The sequence below is a fragment of the Babylonia areolata genome, chromosome 9, assembly GCF_041734735.1.
Source record: "Babylonia areolata isolate BAREFJ2019XMU chromosome 9, ASM4173473v1, whole genome shotgun sequence".
Taxonomy (NCBI): domain Eukaryota; kingdom Metazoa; phylum Mollusca; class Gastropoda; order Neogastropoda; family Buccinidae; genus Babylonia; species Babylonia areolata.
Window position 1 is genome coordinate 27,679,949 of NC_134884.1, and position 19,855 is coordinate 27,699,803.

General features: G+C 40.5%; 1 protein-coding gene across 2 annotated transcripts; it reads right to left on the minus strand.

Moving 5' to 3' along the window:
• Positions 1-303: 303 nt before the first annotated feature.
• LOC143286186 (uncharacterized protein C20orf96-like) lies at positions 304-19,741 on the minus strand. 2 transcript variants are annotated; one of them, XM_076593816.1, is made up of 12 exons: positions 19,645-19,741; positions 12,962-13,156; positions 12,015-12,163; positions 11,610-11,668; positions 10,962-11,061; positions 10,341-10,440; positions 8,497-8,576; positions 7,835-7,912; positions 5,942-6,043; positions 4,375-4,440; positions 3,446-3,588; positions 304-3,157 (listed from the first exon to the last, which is right to left on the minus strand). In XM_076593816.1, the coding sequence occupies exons 2-12, from the start codon at positions 13,131-13,133 to the stop codon at positions 3,097-3,099; spliced, it is 1,110 nt and encodes a 369-aa protein (XP_076449931.1). In that variant the 5' UTR covers positions 13,134-13,156; positions 19,645-19,741; the 3' UTR covers positions 304-3,096. The 2 variants fall into 2 exon arrangements, with proteins under 2 accessions (XP_076449931.1, XP_076449930.1); XM_076593815.1 differs by lacking the exon at positions 19,645-19,741 and adding an exon at positions 14,362-14,550.
• Positions 19,742-19,855: the final 114 nt, after the last annotated feature.

Genomic DNA, 19,855 nt, shown 5'->3' on the forward strand with positions numbered 1-19,855 from the left:
GAATTGTGTTTATTGTCCCATAACACACAACACACACTGGTGATTATAGACATCTGCTTATAGTATTAGTTTTCACATTTTAATGTTATTACCCTGGTATTAAAAACTAAACAAATATAAACGTTGGAGAGGGGGATGGAGGTGGGGTGAATTGTACAGTGCAGTGGGAAAAAAGGACAGATGTTCTGGTTGATGGAGGGGGCGGGGGGTGGGGTGTGTGTGTTTTTTTTTGTGTTTTTTTTTATATACAAGTATCAGCTTTGGGAGGAGAAATGAATACACACATAATGAACTGGAGAGAGGTGTGTGTGGTGTGAAAACACTTAATATTACAATCCATATATGCGCTCATACACTAAATAAACAGCAAAGACTCACATACATTTGTTATTTTGATCAAATTTTTATATTGCATTCAACAGAAAATGGATACTCAGATCTGAAATGAACAAAATCTGAACTGTCAACTTCCATGAACATTATTTATTTTACCATTCATGCACACTGTTGTTCTAAAATTGAAAAATCATTCAACCAATCAGTCGTCCCATACCCTATCAGAGAGCCAGACAAGCAATTCTGATCTATGAAAACAAACAAATAAACAAACCAAAAAAAAAAAAAAGCAAGAAAAAGATTATAAAAATAAACTTTGTAAAGGGAAAGAATTAATCATAATGTCATTACTCATTTCATCAAGATGACAAGTTTCAAAGTGTAATAAAGTGTTCAAAGTTAACCAGTGTGATTATACAACATATATCCAGACTCTCACACAATGTAATGCCAAAACCCCCCAACAATTTTCGGTTTTAAATTATCACAAATCTTGAATGACATTTTCATTTACATCTCTTAAATCAGCACAAAATAATAGGAGGCATGAGGCATGTATAGCTCTTATCATAAAATGCAGCTTTAATGCTCTGACACAAAGGATCAAACAAATCAATGCCTATCCATTCCAGTTTATACAATAAAAGTAAACTTTTTCGGAAAGCAAAGCAGCCCTTCCATATCCCTATCCAACCCCCTCCCCCCAACCCCCTCCTCCACCAAAAAGTGAACAAGTTAATGAAAAGAAAAATAAGTTACTTCCCATTTCACCCTCTGCATCTCTCTCTTAAAAAAAAAAAAAAAAAAATAATGAATTGGGGGTGGTGGAGGAGGGTACAAAAAAGGTTCAATGCTGCAAGGATTTCAGCAGTATTTACTACAGAGCTGGCAATGCTGAAAAGAAATCAGTATTTCCTGACTGGCTGGCAATAAAAATATAAATGCTGTATGGAATTAATCAAACATTACCTCTTCAGCTGGTAATGAAGGTTTTTGTGCAGAGAATTCAGCAGTGCTTCCAGTGGCAGACGTATCAAATGTCATCTCAAACCAAAACTGAATATTACTGGTAATTTTAAAGAGTGTCAATTTTTTTTTTTATATCATTGGACAGTCTTGAAAGATAAATTATTGTATCATGATTAACTTCATTATGATGCATTCAAGTGAAATCGGCTGACACATCAGATAAATCTGAATTTGGAAAAAGAAAAAAAAAAAAACTTGAAAAAAAGAAGCAGAACTGAGGTGATGAACAGCTAATCTAATTCTAAAACAGAACAAAACCAATCCACAAATGACAGGATTACAACAACAAAAAACCAAAGAAAAAAAAAACACCCAAAAAACTACAATGAGTTGAACTGAAAGATGCAGGAATCACAAAAACCTTTTCAACAACGACAACAGAAAAAGAAAAAAAAACAACAGAAGAAAAAAATAATGGGAAAGCCAACACTCATACTGATGGTATCATGCTAGACAGTTCTGTCAATTAGAGATTGCCAGCACAATGCATATGCACTGCTCATCCACATACACATCAATTAAATCAATACGAATCCTTTGTATGTGTCAGCGCTATACAGATATGAATTATCATCATCATCATCATTATCATTATGTCGCAGGTGATTGTTTCACAATGTCAGTCAATCTTTCCAATATTTAACCTGTGGTGGATCAATTTCCATGATGAGCCTGATACGTGTTTGACAATCTGTTAACAAGAAACTTTTGTGTTTCTCGTGCAAGAGCTGACACGCAACACAGCATGACCATTCACAGTGTGTGACACAAGTGTGTCACTGCAAACTTTTCCTCTTTTTTTTCTGACAAGAGAGCAACCAGCACATATGGAAGATCAATACATGTGAGACTGTTTAGTTTTAGTGGACATTTTCAATGCAAAAATAAACAGCCTGTTCTCATGCTAAACACTCTCTTTCTTTTAAATCTGGATGATGATGTCCACATTTCAACCAACAAACAGGCACAAAAAACAAACAAACACAAAAAAGTCCCATTGGAAAAAGAAAGCCCCAAAGGAAACAAAACATCAGTTTTGATGCTAAATTCTCTTAAAAAAAAAATCTAGACCATTATGTTCAAACTTCAACACACAAAAAACAATGAACAAAAAACAACAACAAACAAGAAGAACAAAACACTAAAACAACAAAAACAAAGGAAGCTGTGGTGAGAACCACTCAATCATAACAAACTGAAATTATTATGAAAAAGAAAATTAACAAGAAGTTCTTGACACAAAGATGGACTAAATAGAACAAAACACTGATGTATAATGGACATGCTGTATGGATAGAAAGTATTCAGTTTGAATCACAAAAACACACACACACACACAAAAATACAAAACTGATCACACTGACGGAGTTGGAACCAAAGAAACGTCTCATATAGTTTCCTGCAGCAACAAAGGTGTGCAATAATTGAAATATGACCATCAAAAGTGCACCTGTACGACGTCTTACAATTTGTACTTCTTAAATACTGATTCAACAGTCATGATAACCTTGTACACAATATCTAAGCTCACCCTGAGAAACGCTCACACAAACACTCCATCACAACTGTTTGCCTGACAGCAATGGGCTCCATGACTGATGAGTGCAGATAAGAGGGTTTGAAGTACCAAACCAACTAGTTTGACCAATGGGAAAATCACAGTCTTGAAATGCAGTTTAACCAATGGGAAAAATCACAGTCTTGAAATGTTGCAGAGAGGTGTGGAGTGTCTCATATTGGCAGCCACTGCTGGGTAGGGATGTCTAGTACCACATCCATGTCCGGTGTACATCTGCAACATTTTACAAATTCATCATGAATTTGTATCTCTTCTTCTAATCTGTAGCATTGTGAAACTGTACAGATGTTGGTCTTATTCATGCATGCTTCTTGTGTAAAATAGCCAAAGATTTATTTATATTTCACAACACATACAAATACGTGCATAGACACAACACAGACATAGACACAGACACAGACAAAACACGCACGCACACACGCACACACACACACAAACAAACAAAAACCCACACACACAAACACACACATGCATGAGCACCAAATAAGAAAATCCACTCACTTCATCCTTGAAGGGAAAAATTCCGGGAACATCTGCAGTCGAATGTTTGTCTTGGGGTCTCTCAGCAGCTGGTCCACCTCATTCTCCAAGACTCTGTTGCTTTCTCGCAGTGACACTTGCTCCTTCTTGTGAAACTCTATTTCCTGTCAGCACCACAACATAACACCAGTTGAGTTACCATTATCATGAAGACTGGAGATTATTTCGTTAAAAAACAGATGACAGAGAGTCTCCACAAAAATGCATCAGTTAAGTGATGTCTATCACTTTTAACTCATTTCTTCATTTCAATGTTACTGAAAAATGCCGATATAAAGAAAATTTTCTATCTAAAATTACGTTTAAATAACATACTTACCGTGACCCAACTAGTGCAGACTCCGGCAGGGGTCTGACATTCCTGCCTGTGCAAACTACTATCCGCCTATGCGGAGAAAACGAAACTACGGCTGATAACCTGCTGATATAAACAGTATATCATACACCCTATCACATAATCTGAAATGGACATATACTTCTGCACATTCAAATAAATATCTTGAATGAGTCAGGTTCACTATATGCTTCCAAATATCATCCACAGAAGAAAAATAATATCCCTTTATACCATACTGAAAATGTTCCAAAAACAAACACATAAAACAGTGCATTACATATCACACATATATTAAAGCCTTTATATGTCATAGATAAAATACAGTGAATGTTTGAAAACACACACACACACACACACACACACACACACACAAACACACACACACATGCACACACACACAAACACACACACTACACACACACACAAACACACACACACACACACACACACACAAACACACACACAAACACACACACACACAAACACACACACACACGCACACACACACACATGCACACACATTCACACAGAGTCCACTGTCAGAACTACAGACCTTCTTCATCACCATGTTCTGTAGTGCCATGTCTTTCAAACTGGGATGCATCATTGCCACTGCTCTCTGAAAATAGTTCACAATATAGTGACAATATCAATAATGATATATCTACTTGTAAGGAGAAACTCCCCATACAATGGGCTCTAAGCACCTCTCATGAAGCAATACAAATATGCATGCATTAGTGCACAACAGCATGCAACAGCACATGTGGACACAGAAGAAAAACAAGAGACACTTCTACAATTTGCAACAAATACACCTATATTTTCACTTTTTTTTCTTTGTGTTGTTCCCGCTTGTGTTTATTTCATAACCTACAGTATCGACAGCTTTTCTGTAGTATCAGTATGTGTTCCGGTACTGGAAATAAGTGCGGCTTATAAGCCGGTGCGGCTTATGTATGTATAAAGTTCAATTTTTTCCAAAATTTAGTGGGTGCAGCTTATATACCAGTGTGCTCAATAGACTGAACTTTACGGTAAACAATCACACCAAAAAAGCACAAAATATGCCATACATGAATGCAGCTTACAGCCGATCAATTTCGAATTTACCAAAAAGAATCTCCAAATTTGCCTCAATTCACATGACAGCCACTAGTGGCAGATCCTTTGTAATTTGCCTCAAACCTCAAAGTCATTGTAACAGGTGGGTGTGCTCAAGTTGAGCTGTTAATAAATGTAGGTATGCTTACTGTTTAATGATGGGCAGAAAGTGAATTCTATATTCTCCCCCTTTTTAACCCTTTCCTTACCAAGGACCACATATCCAGTAATGCCTTGCACAATGTTTGCTTACTAAGGACCGCATATGCGGTCTGAAATTTTTGAATTTTTCCACAAATGATAAAACCAGTTGTATGAAACTATTATTGGTGGCTCCTGCATTCTAATTGGAGTGCAGGCATTGTGTTAATCAGGCTTCGTGAGTCATTGGCTCATGAGCAGATGGCTTGGTTTACAACAACCCAACAGCTTTTTTTCACCACACGAACATCAACATGCCATCACCTGGTACAGGCACCCAAGGTGAAAGAAACTGCCGTTGAAGTTAATCAATGACTGCTACAGTTTTCACATGTGTAACATACTTATGATATGTGGGGATGATTTCATTTCACAAAATCACTTGCTGTGAACATTTTGTTCACAGGGTTTGTACTACCTATATTTTCACATAACTCACAGAATAGGGAGCTTCATCCATCCCCCACCTCCCAGCCTGTATACTGTACCATCAAATAATTAGGCAAATGTGTCATCTTATTGCTTTTGCTACATCAATTATTCATAAACAAAATTAGAAAATTTTAAAAAGTCTGTGTCATTTAATTCATTTTTAATTATTTTATTTTCAATTAACAATACAATCGGCCAGTTTTTCTGGAGGAAGTAAGGGAGGTAATCTGCCAGAAAAGAATGACTTAAGAGGACGTGTAAACAAAGCATAACAACCTGAATGATGATGTTAAAAATGGCCTCATGTAAGAAGTAGCTAGTGTAGTTTAGAGAATAAAATATGCATACCGTACACAGAATCGAAAGAACCTTATTTGACTGACCTCTGTCACGTCTCTGGTCATATCATTGGTGATACGGATTCGCTGTTTGTCGTATTTGCCCAGCTCTGTGTTGATGATATGTTCCAGCTCCTCTGAGTCCTCCTGAAGATCATACGACAATGACAGAAAGAATACAGTAAAAGGTAGTGATAGTGGTAAACAGAAGAAGAAAAACAACAACAAGAATGACAAGAAGAAAAGTGAAACACTTCTTCTGCAACCAAAAAAGCAATGAAAACATTTGTTTTAGACAGATGTTATGATTAAAGTATTGAAAATATAATCAGTTTATTTTTGTTGAGAGATAACAAAAAACAAAACAAAAACAAAACAAACAAACAAAAAAAAAAACCACCACACAGAAAGACACAGACACAGAAACAGACAGACACAGACACAGACACAGACAGACACATGCACTTGCAACCCCAAACGCACAAGCAAAATGATCAGATGTCATTTCAGTTATGACCTATAAGCAAGAGGCAGACAACAGCACAGATGGAAGTCAACAGATAAAAAGGGTAGAAGAGGAATCATATAAAATAACTTGACCCACCCCAGATGCCAAACAGGCCAAAGAACCTATGTAATACTATCACGATTAAGTGTGATAGTTACTGTATCTTATTCAAACAAAAGAGGGTGGGTCTGTCAATGAACAGATGGTCCTATTTCCCATGGTGTTAAGTTATTGATCTCTCTCTCTCTCTCTCTCTCTCTTTCCACACACACACACACACAGAGTTGTGAAAAGTGTGATTTTAGAAGGACATTCATGACTCAATCATAAATACAAGTAAGCAATCAAAATTATAGACAACGCTTGGTTATATGTGAATGTGATTGCAGTCTGCAACTTTCCATGTAAAGTTTTGATGTATATAATTATGACGCCCCCCCCCCCACCCCCCCTGAAAAAAAGATTCCTTTGAGACTGACTATGTCAATCCAAACATCAAACATTGAAGCCATTTTATCCTTTGCACTCTCACAGTGTTTCACACAATACGAAAGCAAAATAACTCCTACATACATCACAACATGCTCAGTGCACTGTTTCATCAGGACCTTTATGCTGACATATTACAACAATGATGAAACGAATAACCAACTTCAAAAATAAAGATTTGAAAATGTTCTTGACCTGATCTGTTGCAAGTTGTTTAGTTGTTTTTTTCTTTATGTTTGTGTATGTTCTATGAAACCTTGTTCATGTGCGTGTGTTTTCCACCTCCATGTGTGTCCTTGTAGGGGTGAGAGGAATACAAAAAGTCCTCTTGTAATAGTAATTATAATGTTGATAATGAAGATGACAGATTACAGGAATAACAGTAAGAAGAATCGGATATGAACTGCTGATGATAATATAAAAAAATATTAGAGACATCATTCATATAATGGTAAAATGAAGTTAGTAAACTCCTCTTGTCATACAACACACCAAGAAGCATCATAATATCTGGTAAAAAAAAAACCAACACCAAAGCAGAATACAAGGAGACTGAGCAATTCACTTCATGTGGTTTTGTTGCTTCGTAATCTAAACTTTAACAAGGCATTAATAGTTAAGTAAACATCTTGAGGTCGACAAAATTCTTCAGACCAGTTTGGTTGCTTCTCAAAACCGATGGCATCAGCACAAATAACTGACGTTGGGCAAATAATCCAGAGATCAGATGTGTCTGTATCAACATTCTCAAACAGAACAGATGGCACTGGGACTGTGACAGATGAACCCGGGTGTGGCTGTGTATGGGGGACTCGGAAATGAGCGGCGTGGGAGTAATGCCACTGAAACGGTGCAGATGATGGGGCAGCAAAAAACAACAACAAAAATCATTCTCAACAGTGCTAAACATTCCATATAAAATGCACATGAAGCAGTCATACCTGATTGGAGTTTTTGACACTCTCAATTTCCTTCATCAGGTTGGTGATCATCATGGCTTTCACTGGGTACTCCTTGTCCTGCGCAGTCAGACACACACATCTTAAGAACAGAGAGGGAATCACACGATCACATGCACATAGGCATGTACACACCCACACGTAAGTATACGCATGTATGTCAGCACACATGCCCAAAGCCCATATATATCTAATACACACATGCATGTGTGCATGCACACACACACACATTCAATCACACATACTCATGCACACACATACACACACACTCATGCGCACGCGCACACACACATACACACACACACACATACACTCACACACACACACACACATACACACACATAAGTATACGCACATATATCAGCACACATGTCCAAAGCATACATGCACATGTGAGCACACACACACACTTACCATGTATATACACACATGCACATGCACACACACACACACACAAATATCCATATCCTATTCCACTCAAACACATACACACATATAAACACACACACACACACACAAATAGAGGCATATTCTGCAAATGCACACACACACACACACATTCATACACAACACCATATATTCTTCCACTCAAACACACACAGACAAATGCACACTCATACACACAGACACACACACACACACACCTTGTAACTGTTGAGAACCTGCAGTTCCTCCTGTTTGGCTTTCAGCTTTGCATCTACCTCAGCTACCTGCTGCTCTAGCACTGACCAACACACAACACTCACCGTCAAAATCATTATCAGTAGCATGCGTATAAATGTGTATCTGTGTGTGTGTGTGTGTGTACGCGCGCGTGCGTCTGGTTGTGTATGTGTGCGTTTGTGTACGCCTATGTGTGCGTATGTGTGGAGGTTAGCTGATATGTACATTTGTATGTTAAAAGGTATGTATGCATTGTGTGTGTGTGTGTGTGTGTGTGTGTGTGTGTGTGTGTGTGTGTTTAATTTGTTAGTCACATTTTGGTGTGTGTAAGTAACAATGATGTAATGTGTAATGTAAACAAGTGTTTTTGTAAAGCACCTAGAGCAGATTTCTGGACAGAGTGCTATGTAAGTATCCATTAATTATTATTATTATCATTATTAGGGAGGGTGTGCAGACCAATTTTCATCTATTTTCATGGAGGTTCCCTGGTTATTTTTCATGAGAACCGCGTGCACATGAACGTCTCCATTTCCCTTTTTTTTTTTTCGGGTCACCGAAAGACAAAAATTTTGTTGTGGAAATTTGCTGTTCTGATGAAAGGATTTTGAACATTTTCAGTGACTACATTTCTGCAAGTTTACAAGATATATTTGGTTCCATAATTAAACCCATTATTTGCTTTAGAGTTTCTATGTTTACTTTGAGCATGTTTCTTGTCATATCTCTGCCACTATGTGTCTTCTTCTTCTTCTGTGTTCGTGGGCTGCAACTCCCACGTTCACTCGTATATACGCAAGTGGGCTTTTTACGTGTATGACCGTTTTTACCCAGCCATGTAGGCAGCCATACTCCGCTTTCGGGTGTGTGCATGCTGGGTATGTTCTTGTTTCCATAACCCACCGAACGCTGACATGGATTACAGGATCTTTAATGTGTGTATTTGATCTTATGCTTGCGTATACACACGAAGGGGGTTCAGGCACTGGCAGGTCTGCACATATGTTGACCTGGGAGATCGTAAAAATCTCCACCCTTTACCCACCAGGCGCCGTCACCATGATTCGAACCCGGGACCCTCAGATCGAAAGTCCAACGCTTTAACCATTCGGCTATGGCGCCCGTCTGACTATGTATTGAAACTGACCCATTTATAAGCTCTGCTGAAACGTTGTCTGAACAAAGGCAGTGCAAACTCAAAGAAGCCGGTTACAGTGGTGGGCTGCCCATGACATCATATGACCCACTTCTCACTTTGTGAGCGACGAAAAGTCCACCACCAAAGCGGGCCTGCGCACCCTCCCTGTGCAGTGTAGTAGTGGGTGGCCTATTGGCAACATGTCCACCTAGAAAGCGAAAGACTCTGAGCCAGAGTCCCAGGTCCCATGTGTAGCATGCACTTAGCGCATGTAAAAGAATCCATAGCAACAAGATGGCTGTCCCTGGCAAAATTCAGTCAAATCCACTGTGATATGCATGCATGCATGTGTGCGTGCGTGCGTGTGTGTGTGTGTGTGTGTGTGTGTGTGTGTGTGTGTGTGTGTGTGTGTGCGTGCGTGCGTGCGTGTGTGTGTGTGTGCGTGCAGATGCATGACTAAAGCCTGAAGCAAATGATGAGCTTCTACAGGCAGCCGTCAGTCAGCTCTAGCCAGGTTGGCAGCCTGTTGTACAAATGACTCCATGTGTGTAAAGCGCTTAGTGCCTGGTCTCTGAAGTGCTTCATTGCATGATTTGTTCATTCCACCAAGAGGAGATCAGCCAGAGTTGTTTCCCCTTAGCTTGTTGTCCCCCATACAAAGCACTACCAATGCACACAGTTTCTGACCTTCTAACTCGGTCTCCACCTTTTGCCGTGTCATTTCCAGCTCAACCTGTGCGTCTGACATCTCCTTGGTGAAGTTGGTGTTGAGCTGCACGATCCCTCCCTGTAAGTCACAAGGTCAGGTTGATTGGTGTTTGGTACTGTTCACTTCATGCAGTCTTCATAGCACGGCAAAAAGTTAGCATCATGCATGGTTCAGTGAAACTCACTGATGAAGTAAGGTTTTGCACGTGCACACAGAAGAAGGCACACACTAAACACACACACATGAATCTATTACTTAATGAACCCCCCACCCCCACTTCACCCTCACCTCTCCATCAATTCCCAATTCAATCCTAAACCCAGCCCCTTCTCACTCTCTCCCCCCCCCCTTTCCCCACTCACTACACACACACACACACACACACACACACACACACATGCGCCCCTCCATTTCCATTCTCCAACTTAACTCCTATTTCTTGGTGTAATGTTTCCTGAAATGGAAAGATAAAAAATGAAATACTGCTACACACACACACACAACATACACACACATCATATATGTGCATATACTAATACATGCTAGCTACAAAAAAAAAAAGAAAAGAAAAAAGAAAAAAAAGAGAAAGGAATACTTACCCTGTATTTCTCATATCTCCGGAGCAGTTGTTTGACACCGTCATGGGTGCCCCCTTCAGAGAAATCAATTTCTGATTTCAGTTTTATGTTTTCTTCCAGCCTGGTACATGGTTAAGGATGATACTCCTCAAACAACCCATCTCCTATAATTGTGTGTGTGCACGCGCGTGTGTGCGTGCGTGTGTGCACACATGTGTGTGTGTGTGTGTGTGTGTGTGTGTGTGTGTGTGTGTGTGTTTGTACATGATTGTGTATATGTGCACATATGTGTGTATGTATGTGCATGTGGGTCGCATGGTGTGTCCCTATGTGCATGCATGTATGTGCAAGTGTGTGTGTGTGTGTGTGTGTGTGTGTGTGTGTGTGTGTGTGTGTGCGTGCGTGCGTGCATGCATGTGTGCGTGCGTGCGTGTGTGTGTGTCTACGTGTGCATGAACATATTCACATGTGCATCTGTATTCTTCTTTCTGTGTCCTTACCACCATACACATTTGTGTGATACTTATTTTCGTCACATCACAAACCTGTTCAGATACGTGTGCACAGAAGCACCACACATGTGGTGTGTACTTATGCTTAATCCATACATAATAAGATAAAATGGTATACAAATAATAGTGTCATGAATATATCAGCATAAAAGGATACAGTTCTTTTGTCCTCTTCTTGTACTGCTGCAGAGTTTTGGTTCTTGTTTGTATCCTCAGCTGGAAAGAAAATTGACATGAGTAATATCCAGACAGGAAACAGTGCAGTATGGTGCAGTACAATGTCTGAATAAACACGAAAGTAGGCAAATCAATAACACTACTGATAGTTTAGGCTGACAAAAAATACCCCTGTTATTTGTGAGTCTGTAATATTCATTGAAAAGTACTGAAAACTAAAAATACCCCAGTTATTTGTAAGTCTGTGATGATATTCATTGAAAAATATTGAAAATGTGTGTGTGTGTGTGTGTGTGTGTGTGTGTATGCCCATGTGTATTCATTCCATGTGAGCACCAACTCACACCTACGACACCCCTCTTCGCAACTAGTTCTCTCTCTGTACCTCCAGAATGGTGATTCGTTCCCATCTCCTCTTGTCCTCCTCCTGTGTCTTCACTGCCTGCTTCTTCTCCCTATAGGACAGAGCTTTCTTCACTGTGTCGGCTGATTTGCTTGGCCGTGATACCAGAAATGACAGAGGCTGTTCTGTCGCTGCAATGGCAAATCAAGGAGAATTAACAAAGGCATAATTGACAATCGTTCTGACCACAGATAACTGTGTGTTGTAAAGTTTTACCTTTTATTTTGGAAGCAGAGAACACTTTCATGACCATTTTGTGGGGCTCTTCATGTGTACCTGTATCAATGTGTGTGTATCTCTTGTGTTTTGTTTGTTTGTTTATTTTTTTCATATGAAGTAATGGACTGTGTGCAAAATTTTAGTGTTATGTATGTTTCTTTTGATTTTTAGAACTGTAAGAAAACTTTGTATGATAATTGTACTTAAAAAAAAAAATCATTCTTTATCATGATGATGACGATGATGAAACAAAAAAGTTTTTGCTAAATGGTTATGATGGTCACGATACTGATGATGAAAATAACTAGTATTATCAATTTTTCATATTATCCAGATGAAGACAATGACAATCATGATAAACAAGGAATAACAATAGATAATGAAGAACATAAATATGCAAGCTAATGGAAAGCAGCAGGAGGATGACAATGGTCCAAAACACTTTACATAGAATTTTAGAAATAAAGAAAACAAACGAAAAAATAAAATAAAAAAGAAGAAAGAACACATGTACATAAGCATGTTAAAATGTATGTGTACAGTGTCACATTTTGGTGTGTGTATGTAACACTGATGTAATGTGTTATATAAACAAAAGTGTTTTTTGTAAAGCACCTACAGCAGATTTCTGGATAGTGTGCTATATAAATATCCATTGTTATTATTGTTATTATCATTAAAGAACCCTCTCTCCCTCCCTAAAACAATACCTTTTTGCTTGGGTGGTGGTGGAGGCCGAGAAGGTTTTTTGCGTTCCCACTGGTCATAGTTGGCAAAATCAAGGTTGAATTGCTGACCCAGGGATTTGAGGAGCTCATCATTGCCAAACTGAGAACGATCAATCCGGGTGGTTGCTCGTTTTCCCCAGCCTTCACTTGTCATTTTGATCTGTCTTTGTGCAACACCTGAAACATGAAGGTAGAAATCACTAACATTAACTCATTCTACTCCAGGTACAAATCGACTCGTACCATGATTACTTCCCCTGTGGACCTTGCACAAGTATTCTTGTACAAATACACTATTCTAATTTCGTTTATTCTTGTTCACAACAGTTGGTATTCTAAACGGAGCTATTTACAGATTCTGAAAGCATGAAAACAAAGCTTTGTTTGACCGATTAAATCAACAATTCTCCATCAGTTTTCACTCTTTTAGTGAACAACCCTACTTTTACTGCAGTGGTCTCATGTAGTGCTGGTCCAGGGGAGCTGTAGTTGGCATGTAGCTACGGGACAGAATGAATTAAAAGCAGTTTTTTCAATTATTTACACATATACATTTTAAAAACAAATGATTTCTTGCATAGTGCAAGGCACTTTGATTATGAGCTTTCAATAACCGCAGCCTTCAAGAGGTGCTGATCAAGGACAAGAAATGAAGCCACCATTAAAAATAACCCTTTCAAGATTTAATTAATCTTCTGCACAACTTTCACAAAAAAAGACTTGTCAGGCCTGCTGATGATCCCAGAGAGCAACTGTTGTGAAAGACTTCCTGCTTCTGGAAAGTCTCTCTTTGTATGTTAAAATGTAAAACCCAGTCTTTTTTCTGTAGCCGGCAACGAAGAAATATGTAAGATATATAACTCTCAGGAAAATATAGGTATTGTCTGCCTTCACAACAAAGTGGTACCTCTCTTGCAGATGATGTATTAGAAAAAGGATTGTTTCACCATATCCTTCTGTACATGTTTGTTAGTTTCTCTTGCCTTTTGTTTACTTGGCTTTTATATGTATTGAAAACTTCAACACAGTATTCATCTAGACTCTTGCATGCTATCAAATCACAACCAGATTTAAACATTTATATTATATAAGGAGAAGTATGTTGAGAGGATGCCACGAGGACAATTAAAACTGGTCCCGATTAAGCCACTGCTACTACTTTGAAGCTGCTGTTCCTGCAGTTGACAGATCTGCTTCGGAGGTGTGATTAATTTATCTATTTATTCATTGACCTGTTTCTTTATTTGTTGATGTCAGTTTCCCGTAGCAAAAAAGAAAGAAAGAAAAGAAAAAGAAACAAAGAAAGGAAGAAAGAAACAAACTATGATCAGAAATCAAGGCACAACATAAACTGAATGCAGTAATTATTTTTATCAACGAACCTGTCAAAAGTATTGCATCCAAATATTTACAGCTTCATCGACACCGTTAATTCCCGCAAACGTTAAAATTGGTTTAGTATATGGAAAAGAAACGTTGTGAGTTATTCATATCACTCTAGTTTTCACAGAGTGACATGGAACAAGAGATGAAAGTCCAGCTGAGGAGACAAGCATCGACTTCCGCCATGTTGAAACATTTGTTGTCATAGACGACTGTTCCGGTTTGGAAAGGTGGCTTGGACTGACGGACTGCAATGTTCATTGCACGAGTCGGTTTGGATGCAGTGTGTGTGTGTGTGTGTGTGTGTGTGTGTGTGTGTGTGTGTGTGTGTGTTTGCCTATATGCACGCGTGCATGTGTGTCAGTGTGTGTGTGTGTGTGTGTGTGTGTGTGTGTGTGTGTGTGTGTGTGTGTGTGTGTGTGTTTATGTCAAAGTTTATCTTTGTTTTTTTTTATTCTGCCGAAAATTTTCAAAGGTGCCTGAGTCAATATTTTGGTGGCAGACTCTGTTCAGTTGTTGAACTTGAGTCTTCATGCAGCTTCAGTTTGAAAAAAAAAAACCACTGAAAAAAACCCTGCATTTTTTAAGTTACGAGTGTGCAACTTTGTGTTCAGGTTCCAGTTTACCACAGAAAATGGAGTACAATTACTTAAATGGTGAGATAGGGCCGGGAAAATGAGTCAGTTGACATAGAAACCATCTTGTGCCGGGTACAAGTATATATAATGACGTGCCTTTATTTAGTGTTGTCATATGGCGGTGTAGCGAAGGCCCTGTTGAGGGTGGGAACTGGAAGTTAAAAAAAAAAGCAAAAAAAAAAAAAAGCACTCCAATGACAATTAGTCCATTATCATCGGAAATAAAGACTCTGAGGAAAAACAAAGCAAAATAACAACACTTTCTGAAACCTCATCGGGCCTTTGCAATTCTTCTGGAGCTCCATGGTGTTTCCCTGTAAGTTTCTCTCACAGGATCAAAGAGAACATGATTGAGCGTATCCGTCCGGTCACGGTCATCATGACCACCGGTTTGCGGATCAGCAATCACGCGGCGACTGAGAGAAATCAGTCATGCGAGGGCAAAATCAAAATTTACTAGCTACTTCAATCACCGCTGATTTGTCGTCGTTATCACAGATCTTCACTGACGGCGGTTCATCAGGAAGACGGTGAAGTGGACAGTTTGGGGGTCGTGGCCGGGGAGGGGGAATGGGGGGCGGGGGGGGAGGGGGGGAGTCAATCGACTGAGTCTCTGTGTCAGTTTTTGTCTCTCTCCCACTCTTTCGATCTCAATCTATCTATCTGTAGAGAGAGAGAGAGAGAGAGAGAGAGAGGGAGGGACAGACAGCTAGAGACAGACAGAGACAAAGACAGAGACACAGAGTGAATTCAAATTTGACTGAAATTACGCATACGTGTTTGTGTTTGCAGTGACCATGCAAATTATTTGACATGTGTTCACAAGTATTTCTTACTGGTTCTCGCCCCCTTGTCTGAAGGGCGCGTTGTGACGCAGAATGGACATTAAAAACTTCAAGTTGTCCGATTGTCATTGTCATTGTCGGTTTCTCTCTTTCCCCTTTTCAGTGTCTTTTTATGATTTGTTATAAAAAATATTTCTTTGCACTTTGAATCTTTGTTAATGTTTGGTCTTTTTGCATTGTTTGTCTCTGTCTGCACACACATTTCCATTATTTTCAATAGTAACCGGTCGAGATACGAATTTACACTAAAGTATTTGCTTCATCTTCATTGTCATCTTCATGACTAAATTCTAAAGCATCATCAGTTGTCTTCAACATCTTCAACACATAACAATAAACACGGCAACAATTAAGCTTTTGTTTGTCGCCGGAACGCTGATTTGTCGTTGATCGACGACTGACAATTTAGCGGAGTGATTAATTAATCACTGGCAGTCAGCGGTCTAACAGCCTGCTCATATCACGCCGCGCAACTATCGCTTTACACACCTCATGCAGCTCGCCATGCCAGCTGTGATCTCGTGCATCTGTCGCCTGGCGTCACCTAATAAACGTTCTGTACATCGTTGTTGTCTTTCCAAACCATTCTGTCGTGGACTGAGGACATTTTATAATGGGGCCGCTTGAGTGTTTGTCCTGTCTGACGTCGGGTGCTTGATCGATTTAGTGACTGATTATAATTTTCTAGTACTCTGCCTGTTTGTCTAATTAATTCAATGGCACGTTCAGTGTTCAGTGACAAATTGACTTACTTCTATCGCGTTTCCTTCTTTCCAGTGATGAAAAATATGTTCAATCATTATTTAGAACTTTATTTTCCCCGCCAAACACTTATCGTTTTATACATGATATGTATATTTGTCAGGTTTTTTATTATTTTTTTTTAATTTTTTAATTTTTTTGAAGATTAACTGAGTCGCATCCACTCCGAATATAAGCACGTGAGCAGACACGCACACTTTTTTGGTCCAGTCCCTCATTGACTCTATCGTCTCTCGATCTTCCCGTCCGAGGCTCAGTTTGCTTATCTGGCTATAGCCAGATGCAGCCGTGCACGCACACACTCAGTCACACACACACACACACACACACACACACACACACACAGACTCACAGACACAGACAGACAGAAACACACACACACACACACAAACACACACACACACATGCACGATAGTTTGCAGCATAGTGCGGCGGACACCACGGACGCTGGTATAGGCTATAGGTTTTATTTATGGGTCAGTTTATGGGTGGACGCCACCAGTCGCAAACACACCAGTCCGGCAGTGCTGTGACTCATAAGCACGCGACACATCGCGAACGAAGTTCAATGGCTCCCATCACAGATGCAAGAACGTGATAAGACAACCCCCACAACTGAGACATATTTGTGAGCTGTGTAATTCACACACACTCCGCATCTTCAGCTCCAATGTGAAGTCAATTCTGCTCTACGGATGCGAGACATGGCGGACAACACAGACGATGCAGCAGAAGATTCAGACATTCTTCAACACCTGTCTGAGGCGCATCTACAAGATCCGATGGCAGGAGAAGATCCGAAACGAAGATCTGTGGGAGCAAGCGGGACAGGAACCAGTGGCCAAGCAGATACTGTGGAGGAAGTGGGGCTGGATCGGACACACCCTCAGGAAGCCAGCGTCCAGCATCACACGCCAAGCCCTGACCTGGAACCCGCAGGGAAAGAGGAAGAGAGGCCGGCCTCGCAACAGCTGGAGGCGAGATACCGAGGCAGAGCTGAAGCAGCAAGGGACCAACTGGACTGGAATGGCCAGAACAGCCCAGAACAGAGTGCGATGGCGAGGGGTCGTCGATGGCCTATGCTCCACCAGGAGCGATGGGCAAAATGAATGAATGAATGTAATTCACACACACACACAATAAGCTGAACAGCTGCTCGATACTGACAACACGCCACCCACAAACAATCAACACAGCACAACAAACAAACAACCCCAAATCATACGAATACAACTCCCTCAGTCTAAAATATCAACAAACACAACCCATACATACCGATCACAATAACAACCCCCCTACCACCAAACACACATATATGACTCCAGCCACACCGGCAGACAAACATCCCCCACTACCACCACTAAATACATACCAAATACAAACGACCCCAGCCATACAGACAAACAACCCCCGACCACCAAACACATACGACCCCAACCACACAAACAACCCCCCTACCACCAAACACACATATATGACCCCAGCCACATAAACAAACATCCCCCATACCACCATTAAATACATACCAAATACAAACGACCCCAGCCATACAGACAAACAACAACCCAACTGAAACACATACGACCCTAACCACACAAACAACCCCCCTACCACCAAACACGGCAAATACGACCCCACCCACACAAACAAATACCTCTACTAAAGCAACTCCCGACGAACAAACATGACCTTAAGGGCGTGGGCGCCAAGAATAGGTCGTTAAACGCCAATCCGGAAGGGAAGAGAGAGAGAGAGAGAGAGAGAGAGAGGGTGGAATATTATTCAGTACCTTCGACGACACCCTTTATCCCCGGCAGTGCATCGTTCAGCGATAAGAGCGGAGATAAGATCTGACCGGTGATATCATCATGGAAAAATTTATGGTCGACAAATCAACAGAAAGTTTTGCACGTGTGTGCAGTACGTCTTACCTTCGCAGTAAGAATCAGAATGACTTTATCATCTTTCAGTTTCTCTGTCCTCCCCTTTTTTTCCCTGCTGCACTTTCCGTTGGGCAACCGTGACCGTGAACTATCACCCGTCCGACCTGAGCGCTGCCTTCAGTTTCGTTTCTGAATCAGATTCGACTGAATTTCTTAGAGGCTGTTTGTGCCTCAATAAAACGGCCAGGAAAGAACTCCTAAACTTACTTCCTCTGCCTTCTCCCACTTCTACTAGATTTTTCTTCCAGACAACTGAGGAACTGAGAATGAGAGAGAGAGAAAAAAGAACAAGTTTAACTTCTCACTCAGTTCTAGTCCACTTAATCCCCCTTTCTGTATTTTAATATCCCCACTCCCTCTCAAATCTGTATCAGTGTGTAGTGCGTGTGTGTGTGTGTGTGTGTGTGTGTGTGTGCCGTGTGTGTGTGTGTGTGTGTGTGTGTGTCTGCGGCCACGGTGTCTCAATCAATGTTTGTTTGTAGTGTGTCAGTGGGGTGGGTGTTCGCGTCAACGGTGAATGACTACATGCAGTAATCACTGAACCAGGCGCACAGTCACTGTTTTCACAATTGTGTCATGCTACGGACAGACAGTATATACTAAGGCAGCTGCACCGTTGACTTGTGACCCGATCCCAACATCTGTGCTGTCCCCCTCTTCCCACGCACGCACGAACGCAAACACACACACACACACGTCACACACACACACACACAGAGTGGAGTACTCTTCTCAAATCCCCTCTCCCCACCCCAACTCCCCCACTTTCCCCCTTAATTCCCCAACTGACATATGTTGGCAAATTGACCGATCACTTGAAATCTGAATCTGTGCACGTTCAATAACAGTCAGACACACACGTTCAGTCCCACTGCCGAACAGCTGTGAGCCAGAATGCCCGTTGTCATCTGCAGGCCCCAAAGTCCATGACCTTGACACCCCCACCCTCTCCACCCCCCTTCCCGGCCACTCACAATTTGCTGAGAAATTGACACTTTTGTCCTTCAACTTTTCTATTTTTGACGACAGGTTTGTATAAGCGAGCAGTAAGATTATGTTGGAGAAACCAGACAAGCGGAAAGAATCTTACTGACTTCCGAAGACACGGAGTGATTTCCCACAAGCAAACCATCCTGTGATGGAAAGCTTTGCTGGCCTTGACCGCTACGGAGTTCTCCGGTTCGTCTTGAGGCTCTGTCAAGTTTGCACTGTGAGTTGTAAAAACAAAAACAAAACGTGCTATTCAGTTGCCAGAGAGGGTGTGTCAGGGGATATTTTTCAAGAAATCAAAATATTTCATTGATT